This window comes from Grus americana, chromosome Z (assembly GCF_028858705.1).
Source record: "Grus americana isolate bGruAme1 chromosome Z, bGruAme1.mat, whole genome shotgun sequence".
Taxonomy (NCBI): Eukaryota; Metazoa; Chordata; class Aves; order Gruiformes; family Gruidae; genus Grus; species Grus americana.
Genome location: NC_072891.1, coordinates 86,567,768 through 86,592,705, shown reverse-complemented (window position 1 = coordinate 86,592,705; position 24,938 = coordinate 86,567,768). Strand labels below are relative to the sequence as shown.

General features: G+C 47.5%; 1 protein-coding gene across 6 annotated transcripts in view; it reads left to right on the top strand.

The window, feature by feature from the left end:
* The first annotated feature begins 18,812 nt into the window (after nt 1-18,812).
* ELL2 (elongation factor for RNA polymerase II 2) overlaps nt 18,813-24,938 on the top strand; it is a 45,633-nt gene continuing 39,507 nt past the window's right edge. For 3 of the 6 annotated variants that reach the window (XM_054809919.1, XM_054809920.1, XM_054809924.1), the window contains exon 1: nt 18,819-19,016. In XM_054809919.1, the coding sequence (XP_054665894.1) occupies nt 18,888-19,016 (129 nt within the window). In that variant the 5' untranslated portion in view covers nt 18,819-18,887. Of the gene's footprint in view, nt 19,017-24,938 lie in introns of all 6 variants that reach the window. The other 3 variants (XM_054809927.1, XM_054809921.1, XM_054809918.1) reach the window with 2 other exon arrangements.

Genomic DNA, 24,938 nt, shown 5'->3' with positions numbered 1-24,938 from the left:
TGTAATGCTTTCGTATTTACTTCTAGTGTACAAACTGCCCCAAATCCTTCATTTAAAATGTCCCGTAAGGTGTTGGTGAAACACTGACGTTTCTGGGGGATTCCAGCTCCATCACTGCACTGACGCTGCAGATGCCGCACACAGGTAAGCAGGGAACTCACTCATCCTTGATCCTTGGCTGCTGTAAATTCTCAGGCTGGTATTTAGCAGTGACCAAACAGCATCTATCTGCTATATTTTCTCAGCTGGCAAGCCAGCACAGTGAGCTGACACCAGCCCAAGACGAGCCCCACGTTCCACTTGACACGATCAGCAGGAAGCCTGGCTTTGGTCTTTATGATGTGTTGTTCTGCTAGACAATGGGATATGCCCTAACAGCACAATTTGTCTGAAATATCAAAATTTGGTTTGAATAGCTTATGTTGTATTCGGAAGGCAAACGTAAATTCCTCTGGCAACTTCTGCCAGTTTCAGCAATACTGTCAAAAAATAAAATGGGGTGTAAATGAATATAAACAGAAGATCAGTTCATTTGCATAGAGTGTGAAGCATAGCAATTTTTTTTATTATTTATTGTTCTTTCTCTTCTCAGATACATATCATTATTGCCAATTACTGCTCCCATTCCCTCACTGTCTCCCAGAGCTCTCCCACAAACAAGTTAGCTCTCCCCAGCCTGGGGGGATGCAGGACCGCCACGGCTACACCCTGTTTCCACCACGGAAGAGCATTTTCAGAGAATCAATCCTGACACACTTCCCTGTGCTGCAGACATCCAGCTCACACACAGCCCACGAATGGCCCAGTCACAAATTACTACTTAGCTGTGCAAAGATCCTGGGAAAAAACTACCACCACAAACATCTCAGCAAACCCATCACCGTTTGTCTTGCTGAAAGGAATAAAAACACGAATAAATTTGTTTAAGCTTATATTTAGCAATGATTTTTTTTTTTTTCCAGCGTGCTGCTGTCTGGTTGCTCACCAGGCTGCAATACAGCTGCTACTTATCTCCTGTGCACGTCATGGCACAAACTGAATGAGGATTTCTGAAGCGTTTGTTTTAAGAGCCACCACGTATAATGCAATCCAAACCCTCATGAGCAGCTGGAATAAATTAGTCTACACAGCATGTTTTAAAAAGATGATGTGCGAAATGGTTTAAAGCAACACGAGCCTTTAAAAAGCTAATAAAAAGTTTAACGTAGCAAGGAGGCTATCCAAATTAATATTTTACACTTCTTCCAAATGAACCATAAATCATGTGTATCACAAGGGATCAGACTAGCACGAGGGAAATATTTCCGAAAGCCATAGTATGCCATCGAAAGCACAACCAGCCAAGAAGTTTGAGTTTTCTCCTTTTTCTTTCCGTTTCCGTTTCTGTTTGTTTCTGTTTCCCTTTTCCTTTCCCTTTTCCTTTGCCTTTCTTTCAGTAAAAGGCTGAAATCCCATCCCTAGCTCTGTGTCTGTAATCACTGCAGCATGAAGTATGTGCTATGTGAGATTGCCCACTGTTTGGAGACTACTGAAAATCTCTACCCAAACCGGAATTAGTTAAGATTAACTCTCTGTTTCCTGGCTGTTGTTGTTCTAGATTAATCCAATGAGGTTGTTTTAGCAAACCTTTTGCATACATTTTCTTTCTTTTTTCTTCAATTTTGATTTTAAAATCCATTCTAGACCAACATTGCCGATGGATAAGCTCTAAAGTGCTGTTTATCCCTGAAATACAGTTTTCTTGTATGTGTAACTTTTCTGTCCCCCAAAACCTGTCAATTAAACTGGTTTTCTGTGCTATCTGCCCTTCTAAATGCTACTTCTACTCTCAAAGCGCTGCATGTACCAGTACAGACCCCACTCCTTCCAACCGCTACTCACACATTCACAGCTCACTCAACTCACGATGTGCAGAGGAGACACAGCCCATACACACACCTTAGACACCGGCTTGTAAATCAGAGGAGTATGTTGTGGTACATGACATATGTGCTTACATACGTACGGTACATACGTGTGGTACATATGGAGCTTTGCCTTGGCATTTCAAGGGGACGGGAGGGAACGGCGGCGGCGAAGTGCAAAGACTTTTACTGATTGGCAGGTGAGGAGGCACCGTGCCGGAGCAGGAGGCGTTGGCGGAGGGCTGGGAGCAGCAGGGAGTCAGGGATGCTCTACCCTGCATCCCGCCCACCCAGAGCAGCGCACCCAAGCACCGGCTGCATCGCACAGCCCCCTGCCCGGGCTGCATCGCCCGCCCAGCCGCTCTCCCGCTGCCCCTCCTCGGCAAGACAGACATCCCGCAGCACCGGCCCTGCGCTGTGAGCCGGGTAGGGTGGCTGGGCAGCCCTGTCCCTGTCCCCGCACCCCTGCAGCCCTCCCGTGCCTCCAAGCGCCCCAGAGCCGCTGCGCCGGGATGGAGAGATGTGCGAGCCAGTGGCATTGTCACTGATGGAAAAAGTCCTTCGCTCTTGGACTGGGGAGTTTTAGCCACAGGGAAAATTTTAACTATGGAGGTTTGACACGCTGGTTAGATCAGGAGGCCTCACCTTCGTGCATAACCTGACCAACCCTCGGTCACGCTGATCTCTGTCACCTAGCAGAGAAAGACGGAGATGTGTGTGTGGAGTGAACTTACCCCCCTGGGCTGGATCCCACAACGCCATCCCGCACGATAAAGCAGGTCGGAGCTGGGCGGGCTGGGGGAGCTGGCTGGGGACCAGCCCATGCCTGGGCTGAAGGGGTGAAGAAATTGCTTATTTTCTAAGCAGAGCTTACGTCGTGGGAGATGTAGCAGCACGTTTGCAAAATAATCTATCATCCTTCCCAATTTAAAAAAAAAATATTGAAAGTAATTTATTGTATCTTGTGTTTAGAGTGCAAAAACTGTGGGCTATTACCTGTTGGCACAGTGCTAGCTCAATAATCCCTCAGCCCGGAGCTGCTAATACAATAGCCCTCAGCTGTCCCCACCAGCAAGCCGTAACAATTCTCCCATACCTCAAACCAAGCCGGAATAATGTGACACGTTACTGGACCGGTGGCTGGGAAAACGGCCTTTGTCTGCCAGCTCCGCCCTGGATATTTGGGCAACTTTCCTCTGGAAGCCCTTCGCCTCCAGCGCCCGAGTCCGTCCCTGACGGCACCGTGGATTGAAGCACTGTTGTCTTTTCATCTGGCAATCCAGCAGATTGAAACAACAGCCACAAATCGTGCGGGTTTCTCCCATACATGGGATTTAAGCTCTGAAGTCTAATCACGACTGATTAATTGGCAATAATGTTAACCGTTTCACAGCTCGACTTTCATTCCAGAGCCAGCCTGCATTTCTTTGGGCTGGACACACCTGAGTAAATCATGATGCTCCTGTCATTTGAAAAGGTACAAATGCATGTCCACGGCTTTTAGTACAGGTTATAGGGAAAACAAAGAGGAAAGGTTGTAAATGGAGGCATCGGCTGCTCATCCCTGCGCGGAGGGTGGGGAATTCAGATTCAAGACGTGTGGGCATCGTGGGACACGGCGGGTTTGCGTACACGTGGGTTGCTCTTCTCCTGCTCAGAGCCACCGAGCAGAGGAGCTGTGCTCTAACTCACACCAGGAGACACGACATTCCCTACGACGCGTCTCCATTCAGAGGGCAGCTCTATTTGTCACCTCAATGTGCTGTTCAACACCTCTGTTACCTGATGTGTAACCTGGATTTATTTAAAGCATTGAGAAATTATTGCCTTTTAGCTTTCAACACACTAACTGGAATACCACCAGCTGGTCTGTAATTTGCTATCAAAGTAACCTGTAATCTACAGGCCAAAACTAGAAGAAAGATTTGTTCTAATGCTCAGATGTTTTCACACCCAGACAAAGGCTGTGCCTATAAATAGTCAGGCTGGAGTTTTGTTGTGATACAGGTACTGTAAGCTCTACGAAGGAGCATCCACAAAGGAGTGTGGAACCTTTTGCAGATTTCCAAGGAACAGCTATTTTGGCTTCACTCAGCTACGGTTACGCACCGGATCCCGAAAGGAGGACTTTACAGTTGCAAGGTTCATACTTGTGCTTGCATTATTTCCTGTATTTGCAAACAATGCCCATCTCTTTAATTAAACCTATATTTATATTTATTATTAGCATGGGATCACAATGTTCTGAATGCTCCCTACTGCTAATGGAGGGAAGATTTCATAATTCCAAAAAGGATTTAGTTGTTAAAAATGCTAATAAATAGCTAGCTGTTTTGAGAGTCTGAGCATCCAGATGATTGAATTTTCTAGAGAAAGACCACTGTCCTTATTAAAAATATTGCCAAGTTTTGCTGAATCACTCTTACACTTCAGCCTTCTCCTGAAAGAATTCCACTGCAATTAATCTTACAAAGACTAAGCCAAAAGACAGACGTTTCCTACAGCCACGAAACCCGTGCCACATCAATAGAAACCATCTGACACTATTGCAATCCATCAAATGGTGGTGGGCTAGCAAGAATGTGACGTTATCGTCACTGTAACTGCATTCCGGTTGGTATTCCCTGGAAGAGGTGCAGAGGTGATTCCAGGGGTTTGCCTAGAAACTTAGAAGTCAACAGTGTGGTGCCCTGGCAGGTTCCTGAGCTACATGGAGCTCATTAGCAGTTCAGAGGGGGTCATGCCAAGAGATCAGCGGGGACTGCTGGGTGAAGGGCACCCCAGCTGTGGGGAGAAGCTCCATTCAACATCGACGGCGTACCCGGGAGACCCCGGTGCACAGTCGGCACAGTCCCATCCCAGCATGGAGTAAGAACCAATTTTGTCTGCTTGCGAGCTGCTCCCAAAGTGTCTTCTATGTGGTCTCAACCCTATGCAAAGACCCTAGGAAAACCATAAGGACGGCATTCCAAAGCCACGGTCACTCTTTGGCTACAGCCAGCCTTCTGGCAGAATGTCTCGTACAACCTCTGAAACTGGTTGCACCAGATGTTTCACAGGGGATCTTGCACAAGCGATCAGCTGAAAAGATAACCAGTGTCTACCAGCTTTGTGCCAAATGCCTGCTTCTGGGTAGCAATACTAAATTTTGGGATGTTCTCTTCTGTTAACCTAATCCCTATTGATGCAATTGTCAGTGAATAGCTGGACGCAAGCTTGCCAGAGCGTCAGAAAGGGCTTTGGCTCGTAAGTCACTCTGGTTTGGCAAGCGTATTGCACCCAGACTTGGTGCTCTCCACAAGCAATGTAGGACCTACGTGGTGTTGTCTCCACCACGTCTCTTGCCGTAAGCCCCTCATGCAAGTGCAGCTCCCTGAAGCCAGTGTGCCTGCCCAAAGTTTGTGTGTCTGCTCAGGCCAATCTGTATTTTTAGAGTTGCATTATGCTCCCACAGACACTCAGGTTAGTTCTTTCATACACAAAGATCCAGAGGGCTCTGCAAAAGCTCTTATGTTGGACTGCAAATGCATTAAGCCTGGAAGTTCATGTTTTGTGATATGGAGTAAAACACAAGGAAGAGAAAGTGAAGTGACATGACAGGAAAAAATACAAATGTTCAACTTCATTTACTCAATACTGCTTTCATATCAAGTGTTGTAGCTATTGTTCTTAGCTGCTCCTTTCTATGGCTGAGATTTGTCCGTTACCTCAGCACAACCCAAATAAGAGCTTTTGGTAAAAGGGCTGGATGCATTTTTCTGCCCAGCCTCCAGCTGTAAATTTCACCCCTTCTGCCTGTGATTGCATTAGCAATCTTTTACCCATGCAGCCACCCAACTCAGCTTCCTGACCTAAGTGAAACCTAGCACTTTTGGAAAAGCAAGTTTTCAGCAGGGTTGTGGAGCTGGATGACCGGGCAGTCGGGGCATCACTGAGGCACAGGCTGTTCGAGGCGGGGGGGGATCAACACGTCCGCGGCTGAACAAACCACGAGAACTTTGTTTGTGTCTCCCTCGGAGGAACCAGACCTAAGTGGCTAGAGAACAGCTGGTAACTGATAATTCATGTTTCCACCCGCCATGTTTTTCAGGTCAAAATTAATTAGGTATATGTGTATGTATGTATCTGCTCTTGTCATAAACAGCATTAGTAACAGGACGTTGTGCTTTGCAGCTTAACATGCTTCGTCCTTCTGGCTGGGCAGGGGACAGAGCCAATGCTTCCAACTGTCGGAGCCAGGACGGGAAAACCGCACCTCTCCAGTGACAGGACAGCGCTCCGTGAATCCCTGACCCACGCAGAAAGTCACAACAGCGTTTGCACGTCTGTTGTGCACTCAGCAGAAATGCACGGCTCGGCAGGGCTCGTTGCAAGCATGCCTGAAACGTTGGGGCAGCTCTCCTTGCATCCTACCACCATGGAAAAATCAAATCTCAGAAGCTGGCAAGAAGATGTAGCGTTTGGTTGGCAAAGGGTGACTTTTCTCCAGCAATGTGGACATCACCGAGCTGTTTCAGAGCAGTCCAGGCCAGGACAAACCTGGTAGCTGCGTATCCTGGCAGGGCTCGCCCCATGGCAGAATTTCTAGGAGCAGCTGAATGGTATCCAGAAAGGAAAAAATTATAGGGAGATTATGTAGTGCTAGAAGTGATATAATGCTACTCAGAAATAAAACTTGCACCAAACCCCCCCCCAAACTTTAGAAAAGAGCCGTTTCTGGCGTTTGAACCCCTGCCTCCTCTGAAGGATGAGCTGGAAGGAGATTTGTCACACATCTGCTCGCACGGGTGGGACGGTTGAGCAACACGTAAATAGACTGGAGAGTCTGTCTGTTCCACACAGAAAAGCTTCAAATTGAGAAATCAGGCCATGTGTGCCCAGAGGAGACACCGAGAGTGCCAGGAGGATCCCCCCCTGGATTTGGGCTCCCTGCAAGCATTCCCTCGGGCCAGCGCCTGGCAGCGTTTGCGTCCCCTGCACGCCAGGTGCCCTTGAAAGGTGAGGACATTAATTTTATCTTGTCACTGAAGTCTTTGGTCCAGAGAAAGAGCTACAGGGCCCTTCTGGTTAACACCAAGAAGCTAATTAGATTTGCTCCTAACTTAATGAAATCCTGAGCAAAGTCATTAAGGGTTTTGATGACAGTAAGTGACTTAGAAAGATGCTAATGAGATGCCACAGGGACCTACTATGCAACCAAAGCTGCAAGATTTATTCCACAGGTGAACTGGAAATAGAACTCATATATATATATATATATGTGCATGTGTGTGTGTGTGTATATATATATATATAGTGGCACTTAAACGGGAGCCTGCAAGCATGACATTTCTATACAAGGCCCTTCCAAGGAAGTGGTCCAGCATAGTTCTGGGGACTATGTCAGTCCCATAGTCTGACGGAGAGCTTGCCTCAGGATACTAAACAAGGGCTAGCAGATAGGATGACTCAGTGGCAGACCCTTATTAATTTTTCTACTCTGTTCGTTTTGGCAATTCCCCAAGAAATTGCTTTTTAGTCCCTACAGCGCCACAGCAGTGACATCCAGCAGTGTAGGCTGCAGAGTGGCCTAAAAGGGATGTCTGACATCTTCACAGAAAACGGCTCACGCGTTTTCCTTTCTTGGAATTATTTGCAAAAACAAAACCTCAGGCCACTTGTGAACGTAACGGGTCCTTCCCCATGAAACAGCCCTCCCCGTGCCCAGCGCACACACCACCCGGGCAACACACGTCACTCAGGAATGATGTTATTGCCACAAAGTCCCTTTCTGAAGGCTGCCATTTCCTCACGGCCATCTCGCATTATCTGCAGAACTAATTAATCCCAGTGTGGGCTTCACATTGGGTGGCTTTCCAGCCACAAAACTACTCCCAGAAAATATAAGTCACATGTGAAAAGGTTTTCAGGATTAAAGATAAATTAATTATTGTAAGGCACAAGAATACAGTTAATCCTAACTTCTTGTTCTCCTGTGTATCTTTGTAGTAAGGCAGACGTTTTATAGTAATTGTGTTTTTGCATTTACAGAATTACTCTATTTACAGAATTACTCTATTTCCATTAGAGTAATTCAAGACACTGCAAAGGTAGGTAAATCAGTGTTCTGTGCCAAGAAATTATGTTCCTTGCAAGTCACTCCCAGGAGCAAGAACAAATCCCCACTTTTCTCGCTATTACATACTTGTATAATTGTAGCATCTACCAGCTCCTAATCACAAGCCAGTTTTCTTTCCCACTAAGCATCACTGAAATCCTACTCCCAAATTTGGTATTTTTATTTTGTTTGCTTTTGTCATGAAACTAAACTGCCTTTGCCTCTGCTTCAGTCTGAGCCAGAAAGCATATTTTTTCAGTGGGTCAGGGGTGGGAGGAGAAAGGATCAGAGTGAAGAGAGCTGGTTTTATTCTCTTTCGACATGTCCTTACGGTCCCTAAGGATGAAACCTGCATTCCTCTGCAGTTAATGGCAGCTTTTCCAACAGTTTAAGTGGAATCAGAACTTCAGCCCAACAGCAAATGATAGCGATATTGGTATATGGCACCTTTTCCTTTCTTTTGTGTTTTTGAGTGTGGTCATTTATTTATGTTTTATTTATAGAGTACGGTGTAATCAACTGTCTAATGCAGTGGATCACAAGGAGTACCTGATTTTTCCATGAAAACTCATGTCTTCATTTCAAATGCATGACAGAAATTTAAAGACTGGAAACTAATGTGGAAGGCAAACATTCCAAGTCATACTTAACTGTTCGGGATGAATGAATAAGCTTTACACAGCAAATGTAAACCAAAACCAACTGAACATAAATAAGCCGGTTTCAGCAGTTCCAGCCTACGTCTAAATTTAAACTTCCCTTCAACAAAGTAGGAAAAACTCCAAGCTTACAATTAAAAGAAGAAAAAAAAAAAAACCAAAAAACAAACCAAAACAAAAAAACCCAAATCCAACTAGTGTAAAATGCAAGAAAAAAGAAACATTTTAAACAGTACAATGTAAAATAGGGAGGAGTGACTCTCTAACAATTAGCTGATAGTATAAACAATAGCAAAGTGGGATGCACAATTCTAATTGTCAGAATTACGGTAACTGTGGTATTTTGACAAAGCTGAAGGCGTCTGAATGGTGACTGCGACTATTTCTAGCAAATAGGGTAAACGAATGTTATTACTACAGCAGTTAACAGTGCTGTTTTGTAAAGAAACCCCGTGCTGCACGTCCCTATTTCAAGAGCTGTATCTAAACATCTGGGACAATTTTATGTTTAAGAATGGTGCAGGGAAAGAGAAGAAAAAAACCCAAATGTCTTACTGCATACTAAGTTACATATAAATTACAGGTTGCAAGTCTCAAAGAAATTATAGTCAGGAAAAACATGTTTCTAATTGGTTTAATGATTCTCCAGCATAACAGAGGCATATGAGACATGTATTATATTGCAAAGAGGCTGTATTTCTATTTATAGAATAAAATTACAATAAGGACTGAAACTACAATAAGGACTCAACCATATATTTTAGCAAGGAGCCAGTTTAGCAGCTGAACTCTTCCATAAGAAAGCATGTCAAGGGTGGTGTGCTTCAACCTATGCAAAAGTCGTGCAGAGTGAAAAATCCTTCCTATTCCTAATTGTCTATACTTTATTCAAGCAACGAAACAAAAGATGCTTGATATGAAGTATGATAAAAAGTGATATAAAAGAAACTTCAAGCAATCTGGAAGATTTTACTGAGTCTGGAACTTTAAAATAAAGAGAGAAAATTGGAAATCAGGTGTCATTCTCCTAAGGAATAAAGTTTTACTTCTTAGAGTTTGCTATCACAGTCCTGTTTTCCCTGTTTTCGGAAAATTATGCAACTATAGTCCCTTTGCATCTCTAAAGCCAAAAGCAGGGAGAGAAAGCAAAAGTCATGTTTATTTTCTTCTAATAACATTTGCCTTGTACTTGGTTATTTACAGAAAGTATAATCACAAAGAGTTCATTCATGAGAGAAACCAAGAATATTACAGATTACTACTCTTATTTTTAAAGTGAACAGAAACCAAAGTTTAGGTCTGTCCTCTCTACTGCTTTTCACGAAATAACAAGACTGCTTCTGATTTAATTTTATGCCTATTTTTAAGTCTGGAAATACTAGGCAGGATCCAGAGACACTGGGAAGATGATCAGAGCTGTTTGCAAGAGCGCGGATGCGAAGAGGCTGCGGGGTGAGCTCCTCTCCGCTCGGTGGGAATCTCGGCGGCAGGTAGCGTGCCCAATGCCTCTGCACTCCCCCGCCGCCAAGCCTGTGCACTCGTGGACGAGCCCACCCTATTGACGTGGTCTGGGTGAAGCAGAAATACAGTCAAGGAAACACAAAACCAGTATTTGCAGCATTCTCGCCGCTCAGCCTGGAGCAGCGCTATCCCGCTGCTATCCCGGTGCTATCCCTTCTATCTAATATTAAGCAATAACATTGTTAAAAATCACTAGATAATTACAGAGCGCAGGACAGTTTGTGTTCAGCAATTTGTGTTGTTCACTTTTCCTCCCTGTGCAAGTGCTGGCAGCGCCGTACGGACAGACGGCCAGCAGACACCGCACCGGGCTGGTGCTGGCTCTGCGCTGGCTGCTGGACACCTGTGCTGGCTGTCCTACGGAAAGAAAACACAATTTTCCTACAGGGTTTCCAGATTTGGTTTCCCTCAAGTCATCACAGAGACTCTAGGCTTAGTTTTAGTGCGTTTTACCAGGGAGGCAAAGTGGTTTTGGTCCAGTGTGAGGCTTCCTGGGGTTGATGTAGTATCACACAGAGCCACGGGCTAGGGATGAATTCAGCTGAACTGGTGCAAACCTCTAGGACTGGCATACGCCAGTTTAAATTACATTTATTCTGACAGTGATTAATGTACTAAATGAGATGAATTTTCATTACAAACGCACAAGGTTTCTAAACAACAGAGTGTGGCATACGCACTCTTCTTCCCGTTGCAGCTGTGTGGAGTGAGAGCCATCTCCTAGACGGCCGTCTGCTCTGAAGTGATGCTCCAGTCCTCCTCAAACAACACCGCGCCTGAAAAGTGGGGAGGGACACAAAGGACTGACCTCCTTCTCTTTGAGAAACAGGGGAAAATGACCCCAGCTCAAGCAGGACTGAATTCTGGGGAAAACTCATGCTTTCCAGAGAGGAACGGAGGGACAAAAGACAGCGCTTTGCAACTCGCGGTTAACGAGCCAGGCTGAATTCAGGCGTGGGAAACCAATAACAGCTTTGGTTCCAGGCGCTGACCTGCTGATGCTGATGCTACGGCTGCTCAGAGCCCCTGGTGCCACCGGCAGGTCCCTCCACGGCACCCGAGGGGGTCCCACGGGGGCTCCGCATGGGGACGAGACACTCAGACAACAGCATGAAGGGCAACCGGCTCCTGTGACGGTGTCTGAAGCATCTGCCGTGGCTTTGGACCACTTCTTTGACCATGAAGAAAAAACCGTGGCTATTGTACCCAGTAAAAACACCTTAACCCTCTGTACCCCAGCCAGGGGAACAAGTTTCATGCCTTCATCACTGACCAAGACAATGAATGAGACTTGGAGAGAAACAGCATATTAGCATTACGAACACCACATTAATTAAACTAAATTCTCACGGCAAAGAGCAAATACTTGATAGCACTTCTGCCTTAGACGTACATGATTTTAGTTTACTTTTCATCCTGCAAATACTTATGTGTATACTGAACTTTCAGCAGAAATGGTCTTTTGGGATCATGGTTTAAAATATCAAAAACAGAGCAGCACCACCACCAACAAAAAAATCTTACGGGTCTTTCTGTGAACCACTCTGTCATTCTATTAACATCAGTAGTTTCTTCCTACCTCAGCTGTATACAGAATAAATTAGTCCAGTGTTATGCCTTCTATGTAATAATAATAATAATAACTTAGTTAAAAATCATGAAACAATTTCAGAGAAGCATTTGCATTCATCCTTTCGCATCTGAAGTTAGTCCTTAGCAAAAGTACAGCAGAAATGTCAGATTGTCAAGACATGATTTTGTTTGTGCATAACTGATTACAGGAGAAGATAATGTCCTTTGGCCAAGCCTATTACTGATTGCTTCTCCTACTTCTTCATCCAAATCTCAGTTACCTTAGCAACTTCACATTATCCAGGGGAATTTAAAACACACTGCAGCCATGCAACTTCTGCTAAAACAAAGGCATCGTGCCATGCTGCACATGGTGAGTGCTTTTGAGCAGCTACCTCGGCTGCAGTGCATGTCGCAGACAGTTCTTTGCCTACGGTATTTTATTTTTATTTAAGCAGGATAAAGAAAGGATTGTATTTAATGGCAAGAAAGATCACAGGAGTCAAGAATAACCGCAGTAGACATTGTGTAGGGTGTTGGGGGACGAGAAGCTCAACATGAGCCATCAGTGTGCACTGGCAGCCCAGAAAGCCACCCATGTCCTGGGCTGCGTGTCCAGCAGCGTGACCAGCAGGTTGAGGGAGGGGATTCTGCCCCTCTGCTCCGCTCTGCTGAGACCCCCCTGCAGTGCTGCGTCCAGCTCGGGGGTCCCCAGCACAAGAAGGACATGGAGCTGTTGGGGCGAGTGCAGAGGAGGCCACGGAGATGAGGCGAGGGCTGGAGCACCTCTGCTCTGGAGACCTCAGGCTGAGAGAGTTGGGCTGGTTCAGCCTGGAGAAGAGAAGGCTGCGTGGAGACCTTAGAGCCCCTTCCAGTCCCTGCAGGGGCTCCAGGAAAGCTGGAGAGGGGCTGGTGCCAAGGGCAGGGAGTGCCAGGCCAAGGGGAATGGCCTGAAGCTGCAGGAGGGGAGATGGAGATGGGATGTGAGGCAGAAATCCTTCCCTGTGAGGGTGCTGAGGCCCTGGCACAGGGTGCCCAGAGAAGCTGTGGCTGCCCCTGGCTCCCTGGCAGTGTTCAAGGCCAGGTTGGATGGGGCTTTGGGCAAGCTGGGCTAGTGGAGGGTGTCCCTGCCCATGGCAGGGGTGGCACTGGGTGGGCTGGGAGGTCCCTTCACACCCAAACCAGTCTGGGATTCTGGGATTTCCATTTCACAATTCTGCTGAATTTCAGGGAAAAAGTAACAGTCATGACCAGCAGGTTTAAGTTATCACAAAACATTTTTCTGTTCTTGTATATTTTCCACCATCTTTTGAAATCAGAAATCTTGCCTATGCTTTGATATATGTACCAGAGAAATAAATACCATATATATATATACAAACACACACAGGCACAAACACAGCTTTAGAAGTGATGGAAAACACCCATTAGTTTAAAACTGCATAGAGGTTAAATAAAATAATTCTGCTGTCCCGTATGGAGGAATAATGCCTTAATAATCTGTTTGGGCAGTCTGAAAATGATATGCCTCTCAGTCTCACACAGTCAGTGAGCACTAGTAAAAAAAAAATCTACAAACCAGAAATTATGTGAGCCCAACCTTGGCACTATGCAGATGTAGAATTCAGCTGGACAAAGCATTAGGACTGCACAGGAATTACGCATTTGGACCCTATGCGATAGCCATTCTGAGGTTCAGGAGAAGGGACAGGAAGGTTTCGCTTTTTGCTACAGTGATGAACAATTCCATGTAGAACAGGGATTGTATTCCCTGCTGAAACCAGGACAGGGGATTACAGTGATAGCTATAAAAACAGAGACTGTATAATATGTAACTCAGCATGGCTTGTATGATAGATACTGACATTTTATGAATGCAGTTCAAGAACCACATAAGTGGTTAAGTAGATTAAAAAGTCAATACTGCACTGAATTTTAAAGCGACGTTTTTGACATTCTTGTAACTAATTTACTGTTGACAACTACCAAACCCTAAGTACAATCATTTCTTAGGTATACTTAAAGATTTTGTTTCCATTATCTTTGGAAGTATCTTTTTAACCTGTACAATGAGGAAATGGAGATTTTTCACGGCAGATGACAAAATATGCCCACATCATTCACCACTTCTCCACCAGCATGAATTATGACTGCAGCCTCCATTGCTCCATAAACTACAAATGGCTCACAGTGCATTAAAGAAGGAATAAATAATGCAGTTGGCTGCTTTGCATCAGTAATTGGCTGTTTCTCCCCAAACGCTGGCTACTTGATTTTTATTTAGGTACGTTCGTTAGTGGAAGTGCTAGCCATAAGAACTTGAGGGGTCCTGTTTACCCAAGCTGGCCACAGGTTTCAGTGGGTTTGATTCTGCACCACAATAAAAGCATGCAGGACTGAAGCCATCTGAACTTTGACTGTAGTACCATCAATTATCAAGCATAAAAAAAGAAAACCCCAAAACCCCACAAGCTGGGTCACCTGCAAGATCCGACCCTAGTGAACAGGAGCGTGTGGATGTTCTGCCATTGACCTTAGTGAGAGGAAGATCACACCAAACACGTGTAGTTGTGAAAGTCCTTTGCAATTAGTTGCCTTCATCAGGCACCTACCAGCCCGTGCTGTGTCCCCGGTGTTCCGCTCCCTTGCGGCAGTGGTGCTTGAGGGGTGCTGAGCCGCCGTCTGCTCGCCAGCGCGGGGCTCCGGAGGAACTCTTCCCAGAAACGAAGGGTTTCCAAAGCATCGCTATCTCCTTCCTCCCTTCCTGAAGGCAGAGCAAAGCAAGGCTGATTGTTGGCAATGGCATCACGGGAACGACAGCCCAATTCCTACCACCTGTCAGTTAAACCGTGTACCGTAGTAGCACACAAGCTAACACGCCATATGCCTTAAAATTGTTGCTAACGCTTGCTCTTTGATTTTGTGCGTGCGTATAAACGCGCTACAGTGTTGAAAAACTGCAAAGCGTTTTTGCCCATTTCAGTATGGAATGAAATACAGGAAAAGCAGTAGGAGGAATGAAAATAGTCTGCTTGTATCTGACATTTCCCTTTAGCTGTTGTATATTCTACGAGCAGAACTGTGCACCTCCGAACCACATCTGTTTTTTGCCACGTGCACCCCCTGCTTCCCTCCTTTAGGCACACAGGCTGCTCTCACACCTCAATAGGCAACAGATGAATGAGGTCGCTGCCAGGCTACCAAGCTTCTTATTTTACACCTCCTTTCTCCAAGCAGCTCTTCTAGGGCAAAGTAGACTATGGAAAAGAAGAAATCGTATAGAAAACTCGCAGTACAGCTTGCTCCTTTCCTTCACACACTCTCCTTTTCCACTTCAGACAACCCCCCACCCCCTCCCCCAAACCTTAACTAGACTCTGTGTAGAGAAAGTAACTATCAGAAGAAAGCAATAGTTTAAGCTTTTTAAGGCAAAATTAGATTTCTCACCTTGACACTGCAGAATGCTGTTTGAAAAAACTCTAATTATCAGAAGATCTAGAAACTGCACAAATATTAAAGCTCATCAGGGCATGGAATTTGCATTTTAAACAAGTGGGGGAAAAAAAACCTTCTTCCATTTCTACTTGTGCTGGTGGAAGAAAGTATTTCACTTATCATTCGCCATTAAAGCAGTTTGTGTCAACATTTCTTAATTCGCTTTTGCAAGATAAGCTTAAACAATTTACTGTGAAAGAAACCTCTGTCGTTAGCCTAAAGGTGCCCAACTACAAAGCTGCACCAGTTTAAGGAGCTCAGCATGCAATCACACCTTTAATTAAAAAGGTGCAACTTCATACATTGGCAAGACCACAGCTTCTTCCCTATATAGGCAAGCCCTAAAGACCCAAAAATCTGCATCCTGGAGAAGGCAAGGCTGTTGACTCCCATGGGACGGACCCAGGGTTTTCTTCTGGGGGCTCTTTTTGGGAAGAGGGTCTACGAACTCACTTTGTAAAGTCAACCTGGTAAGCAGTCCATTATTTTTTTGCAAGTCTCATATTGTATCGTTGTTCACTTTGATCCCGATAATAGCAGGAGCTGGACCAGATCCTAAGTTAACTGAATGACCAGAAATGTTTCATTTCCTACAAAAGATTATTTACACTCTGCATGTTCTTACATACGAAAACTAACAGCAGAAAAAAAAAAAAATCTGCAATCGGGTCAAATGAGCATAAATTTGGCTTTGCTTTTGCAATTGCTGAAGGTGTTTATTTTTCCACTATAAACCTTTGGCTTGTTTTACTACAGCTCCTAGCTGTGTGTCTTGCAGACGAGGTTCTCTCTGGGTTTTCCTGGGGCTGTTGGCAGGGGAGAGGATCTGCCACCTTCTGATGTGCTTGGAAGCTTACTAAAGGGGAAATGGGTGGAAAAGTCTCGAAGTCAGAGATGAAGCAGACTGCTCTATTCTGGTTTTTGTTCACCTGATATCAGAAAATACAGAGGAAATTATTATATATAGCACACGACACAAAAACCAAACAAACAGGAGGAAAGTAAAAAGCAAAAAACCCTCTAAAGAGCTGAGCAATGGCAGAATGTGCTAAGGGAACAGAGAGCTGAGGAGGAGGAGGATGCTGAATGCACTGGTTTACTAAGAGCATGAACTTGCTTCAAGGTGTTCATGGAAACATTTTTCCTTCTACTTTCTTGTCTTTATTTTTGTACAGACTCTGCATTACCACTTGCTGCATGTGTTATGATCTGGTGAAAACTTCAAGATGCATCAAAGCATTTTGAAGAAACAGAACCCCAGACTGGTTTGGGTGTGCAGGAACCTCCCAGCCCACCCAGTGCCACCCCTGCCACGGGCAGGGACACCCTCCACTAGCCCAGCTTGCCCAAAGCCCCATCCAACCTGGCCTTGAACACTGCCAGGGAGCCAGGGGCAGCCACAGCTTCTCTGGGCACCCTGTGCCAGGGCCTCAGCACCCTCACAGGGAAGGATTTCTGCCTCACATCCCATCTCCATCTCCCCTCCTGCAGCTTCAGGCCATTCCCCTTGGCCTGGCACTCCCTGCCCTTGGCACCAGCCCCTCTCCAGCTTTCCTGGAGCCCCTGCAGGGACTGGAAGGGGCTCAAAGGTCTCCCCGCAGCCTTCTCTTCTCCAGGCTGAACCAGCCCAACTCTCTCAGCCTGAGGTCTCCAGAGCAGAGGTGCTCCAGCCCTCGCAGCATCTCCGTGGCCTCCTCTGCACTCGCTCCAACAGCTCCATGTCCTTCTTGTGCTGGGGACCCCCGAGCTGGACGCAGCACTGCAGGGGGGTCTCAGCAGAGCGGAGCAGAGGGGCAGAATCCCCTCCCTTGACCTGCTGCTCACGAATCACTGACATCAGACATCAAATCACTGATAGCTGCTTTCCATACCCTATTGGTCCTTGAGATATTACTATTCGTATAATAGTCATGTTAAGAAAGATTCACATTCCAGAGAACCAGTCTTGCAAAGAAACATATACAGGCGACCTTGATTGCAACAGAGCACTGCGTAGACACACCTATAGGTATAACACAGGACTTAATGAAGCCTTCTCTAAATAAGAAATGGCACAGTATGGATAGAATTAAGCGTTATATGACCAAGAGATTGTAACCAACTCTCGTTATATATTTTATTTGCTTAATTTGGCCAGGAAACAACCATCACAAAAAAAAGTGAAGCTGAGCAGGTACATAGTGAGAAATGATCTGAAGAAAGGGGGTTGTATGAGGGCGTATATATGTACACATATATACGTGTAGATATACGTATAAGGGTGTATACATACATATGTGTGTGTATATATATCAGAAAGATATTTTGGTCTAGGGCAGTATAGAAGAAAGAGCAACAATTAACAGAGAAAAATAACAAAACTGGTGATGAAAACCGAAACAGTAAATTATCATCTGAGCGTGGCAGCCCGGAGACCAGGCCAGGGCAGATACGGACGTGGTCTTGAGGGTAAAGACAAGGTTTTAATGTGTGACATGAACAATGTGCTTTTGAAGATAACCGTCAACGTATTTCAAATAGCGTGCTTTTAAACCCTAACCCTGTAAAGACGGGACAAGTTTGTTTTTTTTCTGGTGCCAGCTGACTGAGATGAATCGTAGAGCAGGAGTAAGATTGGGTATGGGCAAAATGAAAGTAAAACTATTTTAAGCTGCCTATACAATATTTTCCCTGGATGTAAGTAACTTAAATGGCAACCCACAGTGAGCAGAACTATCAGCCTGTAATTTCGGCCGGCGCTAACCCCGTCGCTCTCCCATGCCGGCTCCTCCCGCAGAGCACACGGAGCCTTTGGGTGCTGCGGGCTTCTCTCTCTTTGGGGAGCTGCGGGGTGGCGGTGGGGGGGGTTCACCAGAGGGATGAGGCTTGCACGGCCCCCCCGGACACCCGCTCTGCTCCTGGCAGGCCCAGCGTAACCCCGCTGCGGGTCGGGCAGCCGCATTCAGCTGCTCCGCCAGGTACGACACAGAGCAGTTTTCTACAGAAAGCGCTCCATTATCCCTCATTCACAGTCAGAATGGCCCGCGTGCTCCCTTTTTTAGGCTAAAAAGAGCGATCGCTAGCCGCAGCGCTGCAGCAGGCGACGCTGGCAAAGCGGCCCCGGGCGTACCAACACCCCGAGCCGGCGGCGTGCCCGAGGCGTGCGGGACCGCGCGTTTCCCAGGCCGGGGCCGGCGCTGCCCGTGCCCAGGTCCCCGTCCGCCGCCTCGGGGGGCGCAGCCAGCGGGGGCCCGTGGGCCGCCCGGGTACCCGGGGGGGGGGGGGGCGCCCCGCTGAGACCCAAGCGCCGTAGTCCCACTGAGGGGCCGCCCGGGTGTGTGTGTGTGTGTGGGGGGGTGGGTGGGTGTCTGTGTCTGTGTGTCCGTGTGTGTGTCCGTGTGTGTCTCTGTGTCTGTGCGCCTCTGTGTGTGTGTCCGCCCCCCCGCCACTCCTGAGGCACCGCCGGCCCTGAGGCGCCGCCCCGCGCTGCCGTTGCCGTTCAGCGTCCCATAGTGACGTCGCGCGCCGTCCCCGCCCCTCACCGGGGCTCCGCCCCGCTGGGCCAATGGGTGCGACGCGGCTGCGCGCGGCGGGGCCGGTGGCGGCGGGATGGCCGTAGCGGCCGGCAGCGGTGGCGGCGGCGGCTGAGGGGCGCGTAAGATGGCGGAGCTGCGGGAAGGGGAGCGGTACGGCGTGTCCTGCGGCAAAGGGGCGCCGAACGTCACGGTGCTGCACGTCAAGCTGACCGAGACCGCGCTGCGGGCGCTGGAGAGCTACCAGAGCTGCAAGGTGAGGGGCGGGGGGCGCGGCCGGCGGCTGGGCTCGGCAGGTTGGCACCGGGCGGGGGGGGGTGCGGGCGGGCGGGCGGGGGTGTTTACCGCGTCCTCGCTGCGCGCATCCCCGGGCAGCCTCGGCCGCCCCCCCCCCCCCCCCGGCCCCCCCCCCCCCACCCGCGGGGTCCCTCCCGCGATCCCCGCGGCGGTGGGTGTGCAGGTGCCGCGGACATCTCCCCCCCCCCCCGCCTCCCGGGGACCCGGTGGGCACGGCTGGGCGCCCACCCGCGCTCCGTGGGCTTCTCTGCACGTAGCCGTCCCGGTGGCAGGCGGCCCGCGGAGGACGGGTGCGAAGCGCCCGGTGAAAGTTGGGGGTTGTTTCACGTTCTCCGCGCTGTGACACTTGGTAAACTTTGGGCAGCGGTTCGGCGTGCCTCTTGGCCGAAATTAATGCGTTTGTCGTCAAACGTTATCGAGGCAAGCGTTCGCCAAGCGTTTGCTGCGCTGTCACGGCGGGTGAAGCAGCCCCGCGAGTGGGCAATGGCAGGGACCGGCCGGGCTGCCGGAGGCTTGGAGGCAGCACACGTCCCCGCCGTCCTTAAAAGTGACTCAGGTATTTGATATTTGCAGTTGCAGCCGCGTTTCGTGGTGCCGGGATCCTTACGGCTAATTTAAAGTCATTAATTCAGGACAAACGAGTTCTGTGCTCTGGAGAAAGGATGCCTTCCCGCAGCCGGTGGGATGCAGGTGGGACACGCTTCTCGGACCAGAGCGCTTCCCTTGTGATGGGAGCCGAGCGTTGAGGAGCCCGACTCCTCACCTTGGGTGTTTCCTGCGGTAGCTGGGAGCAGAGATTCCCAAAAGGTTGCGCGCACGTGGTGGAAGTGCGATACGTGATGTTACAGTTTGAAATCAGACGCTTTTGCCTGTTTGAACACATGACAAGTTGGAAACTGTGCTGACTAATAAAACTGCTTTCTTTACTGCAGGTGAATACGTCTTGGAAGAGGTTTAATTATTTCTAATTTATGAAACGACTTGGGTAAATTATTTACCTGTGGTTTTTTTCCCTAAACTAGGATCAATTTCCAAGCTAATGTAATTTTGCATGAAAAATGAGTAATACATACCTAATCATCGGGATATTGCCAACTGAATAAAGAGCTATTTGTGGTCATTATGATCAAGAAGATAATTGAAATTCTTTTCTCTCTTTCACTATTTTTTCATCTCCCTAACTGTAAAGGAGGATCCAACTCTTCCTGCAGGTCCGCTTTCCATAATCTGGTCTCGCTGGAGTTTGGATGGGCCATTTGGGCAGTGGCAAGTGGGGGAATAATGGAACATAAAAACTTGAAGCTCTGTTATTCTAGCCTCTGGAATTTCTGGGTTTAAAAAGGGTAATCTTTTCAGCTACTTAACCAAATCACACATTTCTGACTCTTGCATTGGCAGGAAAACCTCCTGTGACACTTGTCAGGAAGTGATCCTCGGAGTTGTCTTATTGGAGGTGCTTTTTGGTTTGTGTTATTAATCTTTGACAAGGATATCACCATTGGGGTGCGGACCAAGGGAGGGAGGAGAAACTGTCCCTTTCTGAGGTCTCCATTTTAAATAGGTCCAGCCGTGATCCGCTAGCTCACACGTCTGTGCGGTGCCGGAGGAGGACAGGATTGATGGCTGGTAGCTGGTGATACCTTCCTTCTCTCTAGTTCAATGGTCAGCTGCTTTGCTGACCCACTTCAGTTCTGACTGCGCCACTGAAAAATTTGCAACAAAGGCTTAAAATCAGCATTACCGAGAAGCGGGGATACGGGGAAGGTAACCTACAGCTCTGCCATTGCCTCTGTGCTGGAGATCTTTTCTGCGTAACACAAGTAGTATTTTGAAAAGCTCGTAGAGGTGATAAGTCTGGACAACCCTCCAATGACCTACTTATCCATCACCTGTAGAACCTAGGCAGCATGTAATCAAGCTCTGTATACCTGATTTTTTAACGTTCAAATTTAAACAGTCTGCATAAAGAATGAACCACTCGCTCCTTGTTACCTCCGCTAAGGATTTTCCTAACTGGTGTAACAGTTAAAAAAAACTCTAAAGACTCTGAAACTCTTACATTAAAGACATCCAACTTTGACTCCATATTCAGCAACACAGATCAGATTGTTTCTCTTCATTCAGCAGGCCTGATCTCTGCAGCTTGGTGTAGGTGGGGACAAATCTGATACCTCACTCGCTTTATGCACTCCGTCATCATGGCCTGGGGTAGACTGGATTCAGATGGTGGAGGACGTTCTTCTTGCCTAGATTTTCTTTGACAATATTAAGCAGCATGCTTTAAGATCCTTGGGCATCATCTGTAGCAGTATTAATTTAAAGCATGGCTCATTTTTTAAAAAATCAAGTTCTGTTTAGCAGGGAGTACTACTTTGGCTTTAGTTCAGTTGAGTGCCACATGTTGCCCTCAGAGGCCAGAGTTGCAGAGAGCAGTGAGAAGTGCAGGATGACCGGCCCTGGTGTAGCATCCATGTCCCATAGGCAGGCAGGGTCTCTGGGGTCCTGCCCTAAAGCAAGGCTGAATGATCCCTGCTCGCCTCGGGCAGAGCCGTGCCTGCCGGTGGGACCATGCTGCGGGGCTCAGCAGCTCTGGCACCTTGGTGCTGCTGGACATGGCTTTGCTGGCCACAGTACATCGTCTCCCTCCATCCCTTGCATTGCCCTCTATGACTTTTTTTGAACCAATTTGTTTTGTTGTGAGGTTCTTTTATTTCTCTTTCCACGCTGGTTTAGCACTGGATGGAGAAGCATGAGAGCTAAGGCAGTGGAAGGGCATAGAGAGCACGTGGCCAGGATAAGCGGTGGGAGCAGAACCTCCCTTTTTCAGTGGTAACTAACTGATTAGATTAGCCCAAGTTATAGCATGCAACTCCGCCCTCTGTGCAGAAACTTAGCCCAGCAAAAAACCCCAAAATCACTTTTTTCTGGTTTAGCTGTAAAGTTGGGTTACTATATGATCCTCGGAAGCAGTATAAAGAGAACAGGTTAAAGAGAAATGGAGTCCTTTTACCTTGGTGCACATGGAGTCTCTCATCTGGCTTGGCTACAGCATATAATTTTGCTCTCGGTGGTGGTGGCCTGACCTAATCTGCTGACTGCTCTAAAGCAGATCAGAGAGTGCTGCATTGAGTAGTGTCTGCAGAGCAGTGGGGACAGCGCTGCCTACAACTGATGTGGCTTTTTGCAGGACTGATGTCCATCTACAGTCATGTTTCAGCTGTGCTTCTCCAGGTAAAGGCAGCTGGAGGTGCATATTTTGTTCCACATTCTGTTAAAGCAAAGGTTTTGGCCTGTAAAATCTGAGCTTCTCAAACCAAAGGATAATTGTGACTCTTAGGAATCTGTTTTGCATTTAAGTTTTATTCTTCAGTCATTGGACGTTCCAGCTGCAGAGCTGCTGAGTCAGCATATGAAATGTGATCTCTGCCTGATGTTCCCCCACTCTCAGCAATTGAAATGGAGTCATAGGGCTCTGCCATATTTCATTTACCAGGGTCGGATTTTCCTGTGGCTTGTACCTGCCTCAGGTGGCTGGGGTTTGGGCTGGGGGTTAGGAAACTTGTTTGTTTGAAAAGTTTGGCCTTTTCGGGAGCTCTGGCAGCGTGCTGCTAGGAATGAGGACACGCTTCTGCGCACGGGTGGGGCAGATATCTCAGGTTTTGCTTTTTTGCTTTCGAGGTCAGCTCTAAGGTGGACACCTCGTTAGCCTTTTCAGAGCTGTAGCTTGCACGTCCCCGCAGCTGTGCTGGGTTTCGATTCAGGTACATAATAAGGATGGGCTCTGGCACCTTGCGGTGGGGAGATGCTACCCTAGATGAGCAGCTGGGGGGTTAACAGTGTGGGACTTGGCTGGAGGGGGATCTGAAGGTGATGACACAAGAAGATTGGGAAGGTAAGCCCTAGGACAGAGAACAGCAGACTGGGGTTACCTGGGAGTGATGGAGAAGGCTGGGAGCAAGAATTATTAGGAGCTTCCTAATATTATTATTGTCCCTCCTGGACAATAATAATAATATTAACAATAATATTGTTATTGTGATAATATTATTATTGTCCCTCCTGGCTCCCAGGGAAGGGAATGGAGTGAAGCGAGCTGGCAGTGAGCAAAAGCATGGCTGGAGGGAGTGGAGGGGAACAGACTGAAGATCTTCCTGGGAACAGGATTCTGCAGGAGAGTCTGGTTCCCTTCGGGCACCTCCAGAACCTACAGTGGAGCTGGGAGAGCCCGAGTCACGTCATTCTGCTGTTGGTACCTAAGTGAAAATCTGCCTCTAGCATATTTGCCACCAATATCCAAACTGCAGGGGAGTGATGTTCACTTCTGTGCAAAAGAAGGGATGTGCCTGTGTGACATCTCTGCAGTTTTGCCTCCAAGTTGCCAGTCTAAATATACTGATGGAGAGGTGATGATAAGTTGTGTGTCTATTTTTGTTTGATTTCTTGAAATCTGAGATTGCAGATATCTTAATGTACGATGTAACTGATAATGCAGAGTTAATCGATTTGAGCAATACAAGTATTCATTATAAATGCATTTTCATCAATGGCTGGTAGATTGCAAGCTCTTTTGAACCTGTTTTCTTATGGCAACAAGAAAGGTCTGGATGACATCACTCTGTGTGCTTTTGTGTTGGTGCTAACTTCTGAGTCCAATTTCAAACAAGTCTGTTAGTGGGGGGGAAAAAAAAAATCTTAATCCCTACAGATACTTTGGGGTAGCTGGTTGGTAGCTGTAGTTCTTCCCGTGGTATTGATGCATTACCTTCCTGCAGAATTCCTACCTTGTCTAGCGCACAGGACTGCCCTGGATAAATCAGAGGTCTGGTATGAAGTGACTAAGATGTGTATCCTGTTTCAGATGTCAGGAGGTTGTGGCTGATGAGACACGGGGCTGCAGGAAGGGCAGTTAAACACTGCCCTGGCAGACCCGATGGCTTGATCCTAGCGCCTTGTGCGATCGTAGAGCCTTGCCAGCACCCTGCACGGGTGATCACTACTGGCACAGCTGAGCTGAACGTCCAGGGTGAAATTTTGAGATGGCTTGAACTGATTTGAGGTTTCATGACTCCTGAAGGGGGAAAGTCCTATCCCACTTTTTTCCATTAGAGAAAACTACCCATTTAACTGTTTTTTTGGGAATGTCATCTTCTAGATTAGCGAGTTGAATGCGTTTATGGATGAGACCCACAAGTACTGGAGGAAAGGAGCCAGACCTTCCTCTCTCAGGCACGTGGGCTGTGGAGCAGTTGATGCCCACGCAGCAAGAATACAACTTTGTTTTCCAGTACAGCTCAGTCGATCTATTTGTCAGCTTCCCGAGGAAGGGCAGTCCCACCATCTGAGCCAGCACCTCCACCACTTTCCGTCTCCCAAGGCTGCTCCTGTCTGGCTCCAGGGCCGCAACATCAGTGCTGTGTGGCTCCAGGAGACGGGGCGAGCTGATGAGATGTGCCAGGAGCCCTGTTCCCCTCTGCCTCTGCATGCTGCTGACCTTGTCCCGGTGCCAGGGCTGGCAGTCCAGTTTTGGCACTGGGCAGTCGAGTGCTCCCCTTGAGAGCATCCCTTGTGGAGACTGCTGCTGCTGTGTGCTGGTCCTGGGAACAGCAAAGGGAACCAGGAGCTACAGGTGAGAATGTCAAGTGCCAATGAGCCTCAGTAGTTAAAATCAAAACTTGTATTTTTCACATCTGACACCCAAAACTACCAGGTAACACTTCTTAATCGTCTCTTTTTGTTACTGCTTGTAAAATGGTACTAATGCACACTGATGGTGAATACGAGGATAAATGCACTGGTATTTGTGAAGTATTCTTGGTGTAACGATGAGCACTGCGTCTCCAGGGTTTGTATAGTATTCCAGTTGTGGAGCTGTGTGCTTGGG